The sequence below is a fragment of the Lynx canadensis genome, chromosome C2 (assembly GCF_007474595.2).
Source record: "Lynx canadensis isolate LIC74 chromosome C2, mLynCan4.pri.v2, whole genome shotgun sequence".
Lineage (NCBI taxonomy): Eukaryota > Metazoa > Chordata > Mammalia > Carnivora > Felidae > Lynx > Lynx canadensis.
In genome coordinates, this window is record NC_044311.2 from 103381288 (window position 1) to 103392973 (window position 11686).

At 38.7% G+C, this 11686-nt stretch overlaps 1 protein-coding gene across 1 annotated transcript; it reads left to right on the forward strand.

The window, feature by feature from the left end:
- Nucleotides 1–8606: 8606 nt before the first annotated feature.
- RETNLB (resistin like beta) lies at nt 8607–10400 on the forward strand. Its single transcript, XM_032594589.1, has 3 exons — nt 8607–8763; nt 9501–9560; nt 10168–10400. Exons 1-3 carry the CDS (start codon nt 8637–8639, stop codon nt 10293–10295), a joined length of 315 nt encoding a protein of 104 aa, XP_032450480.1. The 5' UTR covers nt 8607–8636; the 3' UTR covers nt 10296–10400.
- The last annotated feature ends 1286 nt before the right edge of the window (nt 10401–11686 follow it).

The following is an 11686-nucleotide window of genomic DNA, read 5'->3' on the forward strand; positions in this document are numbered from 1 at the left end:
GTTAGGAGGTGGGGAAATAGACCATCTCTTGTTAGGAGGCACAGCGAAGTCAAAGAGACATGTATGTAGGAATTGCTGCTTTTTTCACCTCCATCTGCCACAGGCAACTTTTAAAATGAGGCAAACCATCAGAGACTCTTAAATACAGAGAACTGAGGGTTAATGGAGGTGGGGAAAATGGGTGATGGGAATTGAGGAGGGCACTTGTTGGGATGAGCACTGGGTGTCATATGTAAGAGATGAATCACTGGGTTCTACTCCTGAAACCAAGACTACACTGTATGTTATCTAATGTGAGAATAAAACATTAAAAGAATAATAATAAAATCATAAAAAATAAAGTGATTTTAAATAGTAAAACAGTACAATCATGGAAAAAGCAGAATGTATCAATAATTACAAGAAATAAAATCACTCTTAATCCCTCCATCCCAGGAGAATGACTATTAATATAAGTGCATGTATGCCTAACATTTTTGTATACATCTTTACATCAGGTCAAAAAATACATACTGTTTTGTTCCCTGATTTTTATAACCCAACAGTATGTCCTAAGCATTTCCTCATAATGTGCCTAATATATCATATTTAATGGGCCATAATTTATTTATGTATTGTATATATTTTTACTACTATAAATAATCATGTAGTGAACTTTTTCATATAAATCTTTGTCCACATCTCTGATTCTTTCTTTTTTTTTTTTTAACATTTATTTATTTTTGAGAGACAGAGACAGAGCATGAGCAGGGAAGGGGCAGAGAGAGAGGGAGACACAGAATCCAAAGCAGATTCCAGGCTCTGAGCTGTCAGCACAGAGCCTGATGTGGGGCTCAAACTCACAAACCACGAGTTCATGACCTGAGCCGAAGTTGGACCCTTAACCGACTGAGCCACCCAGGTGCCCCTATTTATTTCTTTAAGGTTAAGTCCATAAAGTAGAATTGCTAGGTCAAAAGAAATATATATTTAAAATTTTTGAGATATTTTGCTAAATGACCTCCCATAAAAAAGTTAATATTCTGTTCTCAGCAGAGAAATATAAGAAATCCCTGTTTCTCCCTTTTCCTTAACCCTTCTGAGTCTGAAAGGTAAATACTGACATTCATAATTATATCAATTTGTATATCATTGTCAGTAATGTTAAACATTTTTCCCATTTTTACCAGCCATCTGTATTCTCTCACCAACCCAGTCTATTGCTTGTCTCTCTCTAGGAATATCAAGAAAAAAAAAATGGAGAAGAAGGAGTCTTAATGGAACGTGTTCCCCTTAATTATCATTATATCAGTCTCTTTTCCCTATAGGTAAGTAGTTTACTACAAATGTGAGCACTTAAAAGTGATAAAATAATTATGTCTCATGAGTCAAGAGACCAGGTCTGGTGGGGAAGGGAAGGGAAGGGGAGGGGAGGAGAGGGGAGGGGAGAAAAGGGGAGGGGAGGAGAGGAGAGGAAAGGAAGGTAAAGAGGAAAGGCAGAGAGAGAAGAAAGGGAAAAAAAGATATGTGCTCAAGGTACACAGAGGTGAAGAAAAAAAAGTTAGAATTAATTTAATGAACAGAGATGGATCAGAGAGGTTTAGAAAATCAATATTGGCTGGATGTCAGTGTAGAACTAAATGAGGAGAACATGGGGTATAAGAACCAGGGAGATTGGGCAACCCATTACTGCATTTGGGATATGCCAGGGTTGACCCTTCTCCACCAAAACTCAGTGGTTATCCTTAAAAAATTAACAAAAGATCCTGAACCCTCATGACATATTTCAACAGCATGTTATATTTCAATAGCCCAAGAAAGTCTAGTTTGGTCCTCAACTTGAAGTGAAATAGAACCACATAAAAAGGTAGAATAAATTTGTAGGCCAACATTCATCCATTCATTTATTCAACCAGCCAACCAACAACCATTGACATCTGCCATGTGCCAGATACTGTTTGGGCACCGAAGATATAGAGAAGCATTAAGTAATGATTCTTGCTCCCAAGCAACTTAAAATCTAGTAAGGCATCAGATGTTAGGGAAGAGGAACAACTTGGAAGGGAAGAGACACCTAATGATATCTAATTATTTAGACTATGAACTTATGATGTATCCACAGTGAGAGCCTTACACTTTAACATTTGTGTCATTAAGCTTGTCTCACCACTAAGAATAAGCCAGAAAACATGGCTTTTTTCTCAAAGCTAAAGGATTATTTAAGTCCTGAAATCTCATTCTAAACACAAGACTCTAAGGAGTTTGAACTTCAAAGTCAGTGTGTTGGAGTCTCAATACTTTCAGGAGCCTCTTTGTCCCCTTTATAAATTTCCTTTCCTTCTCCCAGTGACGAGTTCAAATTCCAGAAATCTCAAAAGTAGAGGGGATCAGTAAATAACCAGATGTTTCCCAATCCCATGTTCAATTCCTGGGTACAGGAAGATGATTTACCAGTTAGACTTAATTTAGAGATTATGATAGGAATTAGACAGAGCCTGGTATCAGGAAATGCTCTCAATATAGACATTTATTATAGGTGGCCAAATGAATAGAATGCAAAAACCAGAAACCTGGTAAGGCTCTGGAAAGCCATATTTATTGTGTATGTCATGTCTGTCAGCTGCTTACCATATATCACCAATTACCATGCAGCACAACCATAATCATGTCATTAAAATATATGTAAATCTATTTTTAATAAGATTTTATCTGTCTATCTACATACACATGTATATATAGAGAGACATGCTCAGGCTTCTCAGTTTGTCCCGGATCAGCTCAGCGACCCTCTTACAACTTTAAAAAATTAAAGGGTACGTGGTTCCTAAACTTCAGGAGTTATGGTGGATCTTGCCTCACCCTACACGCCATTTCACCGGTAGACAATCTGAGGTTCTTTCACAAAAGCATTGGAGAGTCAAATGGCTGAGCATGTACTCTTAGAATTATAGCAGGAGTAATACTGCCAAGAGATCTTTCTTTTTTAAAAAAATTTTTAAATTTTATTTATTTATTTATTTATTTATTTATTTATTTATTTATTTATTTATTTATTTTGAGAGAGAGAGAGAGAGCAGGGAAGAGACAGAGAGAGAATCCCAAGCAGGCTCCACACTGTCAGCACAGAGTCGCTGATGCAAGGCTTGAACTCACCAACTAGGAGATCATGACCTGAGCAGAAACCAAGAGTCAGATACTTAACCAACTGAGCCACCCAGGCACCCCACCAAAAGACTTTTCAATAGCCCTCTACCTTTTACTGCCTCCTCTTGGGTGGTTGGCAGTTTCCACAGGTCTCTTTTCTTTTACAGGGGCTCCTGTCAGTCTCCCCCTGGACCCACCCCCTTCCTGAATCAAAACGCTGGAATCTTCTATTGCTTCTCTTTAGCATGCAGAGACAGAGAAATAAAATGACAAGTGGAGAAGAGAGCAAACTAGGATAGCCTCCATGACAGGTGATCCCAGGGTGAATCTAATAATGCAGACTTGACCTTGACCTATGTCACCTTTAAACCACTTCACCAAAACTCTGTCTACTTCCAGGTCTGTGCCTCCTCTAATTTCCACCATGCTTACCTTCTTTCTTTTCATTACCTCTTCTCTATTCTCTCCTCCAGATTCTCTTCTTTTATTATCTCCTCCCCAGTGTCCCTTTCTGCAATCATCTCCACCTCGTATTTCTCACCTCTGCTTTTGTCCATACCCAACAGTTAAGTCTGTTAGCCTAGCATTACCGCAAGTAACTTAACAACAAATGCCAACAACATGCTATTGTCTATCAGACATTTCCAGCATCCAAAGGACCTGGGTGGCCCAATTATTGGTCCTTTGGACAAATAAATTCAGTAAGCCACTCTGTGATACTCTTTTTGGACACTGGAATGCAACTTTTTTTCTTATAACTGACTTGAACCTGATTAGAACCTTGATTAGTGAAGAGACTTTATGCTTTCACAGCTAATTGAAAGAATCAAATCATCAAGTTTTATAGAACCAGTTTTTTTCTCTGCTTGATGGTGCAGAACTCTACAGTCTTAATCAGGTACCTATGTAACACGTGAGCAGATTCCGAAGATAATTTTTGAGGGATGTATTGCCCTATCTCCAAGCAAACCCATCACTAATCTCTATTCAGGGTGGGTCAGCCTCTCAATTTTTTAAACTTTTTATTTAAACTCCAGTTACTTAACATGCAGTCAAATATTAGTTTCAAGTGTACAATTTAGTGATTCAACACATACAATATCTGGTGCTCATCACAACCAATGCACTCTTTAATCTCTATCACCTATTTAACCCATCCCCCCACCCACCTCGCTTCTGGTGACCATCAGTTTGTTCTCTATAGTTAAGAGTCTGTTTCTTGTTTTGCCTCTCATTTTTCCCTATGCTCATTTGTTTTGTTTCTTAAATTCCACATATAAGTGAAATCATATGGTATTTGTCTTTCTCTGATTGATTTATTTCACTTAGTATTATGCTCTCCAGCTCCATCCATGTTGTTGCAAATGGCAAGATTTCATTTTTTTTTTTTATGGCTGGATAATATATATTCTTTATCTATTCATCTGTCAATGGATGCTTGGGTGGCCTCTGTAATTTGACTATTGTGGATAATGCTGCTATAAATATTGGGGTGCATATATCCCTCTGAATTAGTGTATTTGTATTCTTGGGGTAAATATCTAGTAATGCAATTGCTGGATCATAGGGTAGTTCTATTTCTAACTTTTTGAGGAACCTCCATACTGTTTTCCAGAGTCAGCCTCTCGATTTTTATCCACATTTCAGTTTTTACATCTAAAATCAACCTGAATGGTTTTTCATGTACTGTCTAAAGTATATGAATCCATAAGATGAAATAGCAACACTTCCATGCCTCATCAGAGAACCAACTCTAGCCAAAAATAGAGCTAGAAACTTGTGTTTGAGAGACCTGCAGACTTCCTGTGGTTATTGGTTTTTCTGGTCTCCTACTATTTTATTCAGATGCACCATGAGTTTTTAAAAGTTAAACATACATTCAAATGCAATTTATAAACTGTAAACATGTCCAAGTAAGTTTATTATAAATCACTAAAAACAGAAAATGTTAAAGAATGAGAAAAACTTAATAAAAAGAGAAGCTCTATTATTTACTTCTTATTAATTTATTCTCCTCTTTCATTTCTAATTATATTTATTTAGGTCTTCTCTCTCTCTCTCTCTCTCTCTCTCTCTCTCTGATGTGTCAAGCTTATCAATATTGTTTATTTTTTCAAAAAACCAGTTCTTAATTTCATCAATCATTTTTTTTAATTTTTTTTGTCTCTATTTCATTTATTTCTATTCTTATCTTTGTTCTTCCTTCTACTAACCTAGGGGTTTGTTATATGTCTTCATTTCAATTTTTAAAATAAGTTCATAACACTTCAGAAACATTCAAATTTGCCTTTGTATTTAAAACTCCTATCTTGCTCTGTATTCCTGCAGTTAAACAGTATAATCTAAGTAAGCAATGATAGCCCAGTGATTGTAAAGAAAAATTAGCAGATTTAAATTACATCTATTTGGTCACTCTATATGATTACATGGGGTTTAATTGCATTTAAAATTTTAAATTCAGGGCACCTGGGTGGCTTAGTCAGCTGAGTGTCCAACAGATCCTGATCTCATGATTTGTGAGTTTGAGGGCATGCATTAAGGCTCTTTCTGCCCCTTCCCTGCTCATTCCCTTTCCCTCTCTCTCTCTCTCTCAAAAATAATAAACATTAAAAATTTTTTTAATTTAAAAAGTGAATATAAACTGAGTGGTATAATATTTTTTGTCTGATAGTGCACAAAAATACTATGCTGAATATAAACAGTAGCTTTAAAATTGACATTTGGTCTTTTTCATAGTTTTTGTTGGTTTTAAAACCAAAGAATGAATCAAGAAATAATGATTATTACTGATCATTACATAGTTGTTACTAGAAATAATTTTGTTATGTAGAGAAGAGGAGTGTTACAGTGATCCCCTCCAGGTGTCAAATATGCTAGGCATGCCACTAACTACAAGTGTTGCCCAAAGGGCACGGTCACTGTCTCTGTTGCCCAGGCTCACTGTAAACCAATCACATTCTCTTGTGATCCTGTTCTCGTTTCTTTCCTTGCCATTCTTAACAAACCCAGTAGTCAATGCAGTTCAACTCATCTTTAATCCATGTTCTTCTGGTCATCTACTTCCCAGTCTATCACTTTCTTTACCTGGCTCCTTTAAAGAAGTTTTCACTTCTCTTCTTAAACTGTCTATGCTATTATTTTCATCTGTGGATTGATAAGTCTCAAATTTATATCTTCAACTCTCACCTTTCCCCCAGACCCCAGAAGTATATACCCAACTCCCATGCCACCGCTCCACCTGGATGTCTAATAGGCATATTAAATTGACCATGATCAAATATGATTTAATGTTCTTGCCATTATCCATGCTTTCCCCAGGGGTCCCCATTTTAGTAAATGGCATCACTCTTCAACAAGTCATTCAGAATATAACCTTGACCTTTCACTACTCTATTCCTCCTTTGCCCCACACCCAGTGCATCAGTAAACCCTAAGAGGCTCCACCTGCTATATATAACCAAAGTCTACCCAGCTCTCACTCCTTCCTTTACTGCCTTCTGAGATCTGGAACTCTACAAGAGCTTGCTATTTGATTTCCTTGCTTACCTATTTTCTTCCACAGCAGTGGCCTTAGTAAGATTTATAAAATATAAGTGATCTTATATAAATAAGTCATATCATCCCTAAGCAAAATGCTCCAGTAATTTCTCATCAAATTTGGAATAAACCCAGAGCCCTTATGTTGGTTGATAAGTGCTCTATAATCAGCCTGGCCCCAGTTGTGTTTTTGACCACTTTTCTCACTTCTCTTTCCTTTACTCACTTTGCTCTCTTCAGACACACTGCTTTTGTTGTATTCCTTCAACACACCAACCACCCACCCCCCTGCCTTAGGCTCTTTATACTTGCTGGCCCTTAGCCCAAAACATTTGTCCCAGCTTTTTCTATGGCTTACCCCACACGTCTGCAGCTCATTGCTTGTAAGTCATCTTTTCTGAGGTGTCTTCGCTGAACACATTGCATTATATACAACACAGAAGCACATCCAATTGCCTTGCCTTCATTTCTTTCCTTCAGGGAATTTTTCAATATCTGACATATTGTATAGTTATCTTACACCTTAGAGTATAGTTTCAAGAGGGCAAAAACCTTGCCTGCATTGCCCACTGCTGAGTCACCAGAACTAGAATTAGTATAGAGAAGCTCTATAGTTGTTGAATTAACAAATGAACTAATCTACCCAACTTTTATACCAAATCCAAGCCTGTGCTCTTTTGTGTTCTGTATTATTCCTTTATTTCCTCAACTCTTATCAGTGAATTAAGGAAGCATCCTTGCCTTTTTGCTGGCACCATTGAGCCCCATCCTCAAAGTTTCCTGAGAGAGATATGTAGAAGTAGCTGTTCCTCAGGGGGCATCTTTAGGGAAAGGGACAGTGAGGCTGGTCACAGCAGAAGTAGATCCAGGCTTTCCCACCTGACAGCCTCCAATAGTGGTCATCCAACAGCCATTCTCTGCTACTTCATCTAGCTTTTGAATCATGGGATTCAATCCTGGTGACCATGTGCTCCACTGTGGATACTGTATCATATATAGGTCCAATGGTCTAAAATAAGGGATTGTAGAGATCTATTTAATTTCTCAGCCACTAATGATGTAAAAGGAGGTCATATGACCCAGAACTGAACAATGAAATACAAGGGGAAATCTGCTTGAGTTTCTAGGGGAAAATTTGCTTCCAAAACAGAAAGGCAAAGCCTCCAAAAGAGAATGGTTTTACCCCGACCTCCCTTCCTGTGGGGAATAAGCTTAGGAATTCCCTGAGCTTGCACCAATGGGTTAACAAGGCATAAAGAAATAGAAAGCCACAGGATGAATGCGTCCAAGATTAGGTAAACAGGATTAGGTAAACAGGGCAAAGGCCCTCAGTATAGGACAAAGGTATAGGAATAGGAAATCTCAGGATGAAAACATCCAAGATTAGGTAAACAAGATTAGGTTTTCAGGGCAGAAGTGCCACCCAATTTAGTACAATAGCAGAAAGTTGCTTTCACAGGAAGGAAGGAAGGAAGGAAGGAAGGAAGGAAGGAAGGAAGGAAAGAAGGAAGGAAGGAAGGACAAAAACAGGTAAACAGGACTCCCCTTGGCAGAGAACCAGAACAAAGGCAGCTGTTGTTTATCATGGATGCACTGAAGTTTATCACAGTTGTGTGTCACACTCAAGCAAGCAGTTCTTTGAAAGTGTACTGGGGAGTGTGTTTGTTTGTCTGTGCTTTCTTATGTGTTGAGGGGTGCCTAAGTCAGTTACCATAAAGTATAAAACATCCTTTCCTGGCCAGTCTTTGTAGACTTCTTCTGAACTCATCTGTGAGTTAATTTGCTCTGCAGCCACCCTCCCTGGTTCTTCAAACAGCTTGGAGAGATCCAGAGTCGTCCATACTGGCACTGATTTTCTCCTATCTGTTCTCTCTTGAGACTGTTCACGTGTTCCCTTCCTTCTCAACTATACTGGAACTCAGAGATCTCAGCTTTCTATCTTTCCTCCCAGCCCCAGGACATTGCTGTTCTACAGGATGAAGCTTATGTCTTACTTCCTTCTCATTCTCATCCTCCTTCTCCAGCTGATGATCCCAAGGTATGCTCAGTGTTCCTTGGACTCCATCATGGATACAAAGATAAAGGAAGCTCTCACTGGCTTAGGTAACTGACTGAGGGCAGAGAGTGGGAGAGAACCCCTGATCATGCCACCTATTCCTAAACCTAACTTCTTCTTGGTCCCATCCCTAGATCCCAGCTTCTATTAAGTCCACTCAAGCTTAATCTTCCTGCCCAGGGCTTTTTCTACTCCCATATCATTTTTGGACTGCTGGCTAAAATTTGAGGTTTCTCTGATGATAATGAGCTTGATGATGATGGTAATGAGGAGGAATATAATTATAATTTGTGGACACTCATTACAAACGAGGTATAGTGCAAAAATTTACATAGATAGCCTCAATTTTCACTTTATGAAATAAGTACAACCATTACTTTCATTTTATAAATGAGAAAACTGAACTTTAAAACCTAGTGAGTAGCATGATTATGGACATAGTGACACTTCTGAGGTAAAAGGAGATTTGGAAGGGGACTATCGGAGACAGCTATCATGGGCAGTACCCCTTCTTCTCTCCTGTTCAGAATTAAATCCTGCCCCAGTAGGGGCGCCTGGGTGGCTCAGTCGGTTAAGCATCCGACTTAGACTCAGGTCATGATCTCGGGGTCCATGAGTTCGAGCCCCGCGTCGGGCTGTGTGCTGACCACTCAGAGCCTGGAGCCTGTTTCAGATTCTGTGTCTCCCTCTCTCTCTGACCCTCCCCCGTTCATGCTCTGTCTCTCTCTGTCTCAAAAATAAATAAACGTTAAAAAAATTAAAAAAAAAATAAATCCTGCCCCAGCAAAGAAGATTTCATGTACCAGTATCTTTAGCTCAGGCAGACTGTCTTCCTGCCCTGCAGGTAAGTAACTTCATGAGGAGGAATGGTGAGTAAGATGCCCTGTGCCCACCCCATCCATCCCCTAGCACCTATACCTTTCCTTGCCTCATGATTGTATTAGCCTGGAGGTGAGTTGTAACCTCTGGTTCCCAGTGATCTCTTACCCATTCTTATTTTCCTTAATGATGCTACTGAGGACTCTTGGGTTTATGTCTCTCCCCTTCCCACCTCCCTTTCATGAGCTCACATATCAGCGCTCCCTCCCCTCCTTGTCCTGTTATGATCTGTTGTTACCTACCATTCCTCCTGTCCTTCATCTCCCTTTCCCAATCTATTCCCTTGTCTGGTGAGTAGGGCCAGCATAGAGGTAAATATATCATGAATCTAAGGAAAGAAATGCCCAGGCCCCTCATTTTCACAGGCCTCTTCCATGGCCATATACCTAAGTTTGTTTTAGTGATTTTTAAATTTTTTTCCTTAAAGAGGGCTCTCAAAATCAAATTAGTTTGCAGTCCTACAAAACTTAGATCTACCCCTGGGCTGCACAGATATGAAAAATGGTAAGTGTACACCTCCCTCCTCTCAAAATCCAAGGGTTCTGACATCTGTGTCTCATGTGTCCATATAGGAATGGTTGTCACCAGCTGTGCTTGTGGCTATGGCTGTGGTTCCTGGGATATCCAGGGAGAAACCACATGCCACTGCCAGTGCAGCACTATAGACTGGACCACTTCCCGCTGCTGCCACCCGACCTGAGGGGGAGGAGGATGAGAACCCAACTGTGTGACCATCACAGTAATGAAACTACACATCAAACAGGAAACCTGACTCAAACTGTCCCTTTCATTTGTTACAGTCTGCTTCTTGGGTACTAAAGACAACTCTTTGCATCTCTCTGTGTTTGTATTTTTGATATACTGCCCTGGGCTTAGAATTCCTCTAGCCAGAAAATTTCTCCAGGGTCCCAATTACTCCATCTCAGCAAGGATTAGTAAAAATATGGGGAGACTGGGGAAATTTGAGATTAATATTCCAGCCTCCTAGTTCCCTCATTGTTTAACAAAAGGACAATGATTATGCCAGACATTTTGCTTGGCACAGAGAAAGTAAATAACATGCATGCTCCTATGAGGCTCACTGAATAGAAGAGTGGGTTCCAAACTAAGTGCAGGCAGATTTTCCAAGGTGGAGGCGGGTAAGGATGGTTTTAAAAGAATAAATTTCTAGATTTCTGGCTTGTGTATATACTGTTTCCTAAACTTATGTGTCAGAGATCTATTTTGATCAAAGTGATGAATTTGCCATTGTCTTTCTCCCCCATAACAAAACAAAAATACAGCATTTATCTGTAATTGAACCTTACCATAATTCATCATCCTGGGATATAAATATCTGCAGAATGGAATGGTCCAAAATACTGGCACCAATGTTGAGTGATCCAGTGACTGGGTAACAAGTCCTTTCACAAGTTGCAGGACTTTCAGTGTTTGACACAATATTGAAAGAGGGTATCATCCAGTTATCGATTGGTAGACCACCAAAAATAATTTTAATAATAAGCTTCAGTATGACTTTTAACAAGTAACTCAAAAGGAATTCAAACAAATTGAATATTACTACAATAAAAATTTTCCCTTCCTACATACTTAATTATGAAGAAATTATCTCAAAGCTTATAAATATGAAAAGAAAAAGAAATATATTGGCTCTAAATTTCATCTCTCTAGGATTATTTATTCATGGATAAATACATTACTGAAAGAAAAAACAGCTCCATTTCTCTCATTTAAGAAATACATTTCTAAAATATACCATTGGTGTTTATTACTTTTCAAAATTTGTTATAAATGTTTGTTCAATTGTGTGCTATTAATCAGTGTAATAATAACTTAATACCCCTACTTATGGCAAGTAGAATGAGTCTTTTAAAATATAAATGAAAATTAGGTCAAATTTTTGCCCAAATTACACATTCTAGTGACTTCTCATTACACAGAAAATAAAATCCCAAATGTTTATCATGGCCAACATTATCTGCATCTAGCCATTGGCTGTATTTCCAACTTCATTTTGGATCCTTCACCCTGGCCACATCTGAGTTCTTGGTGTTCCTATAAGCAGTGGTCACCCTCCCTCCTTAGGCCTTT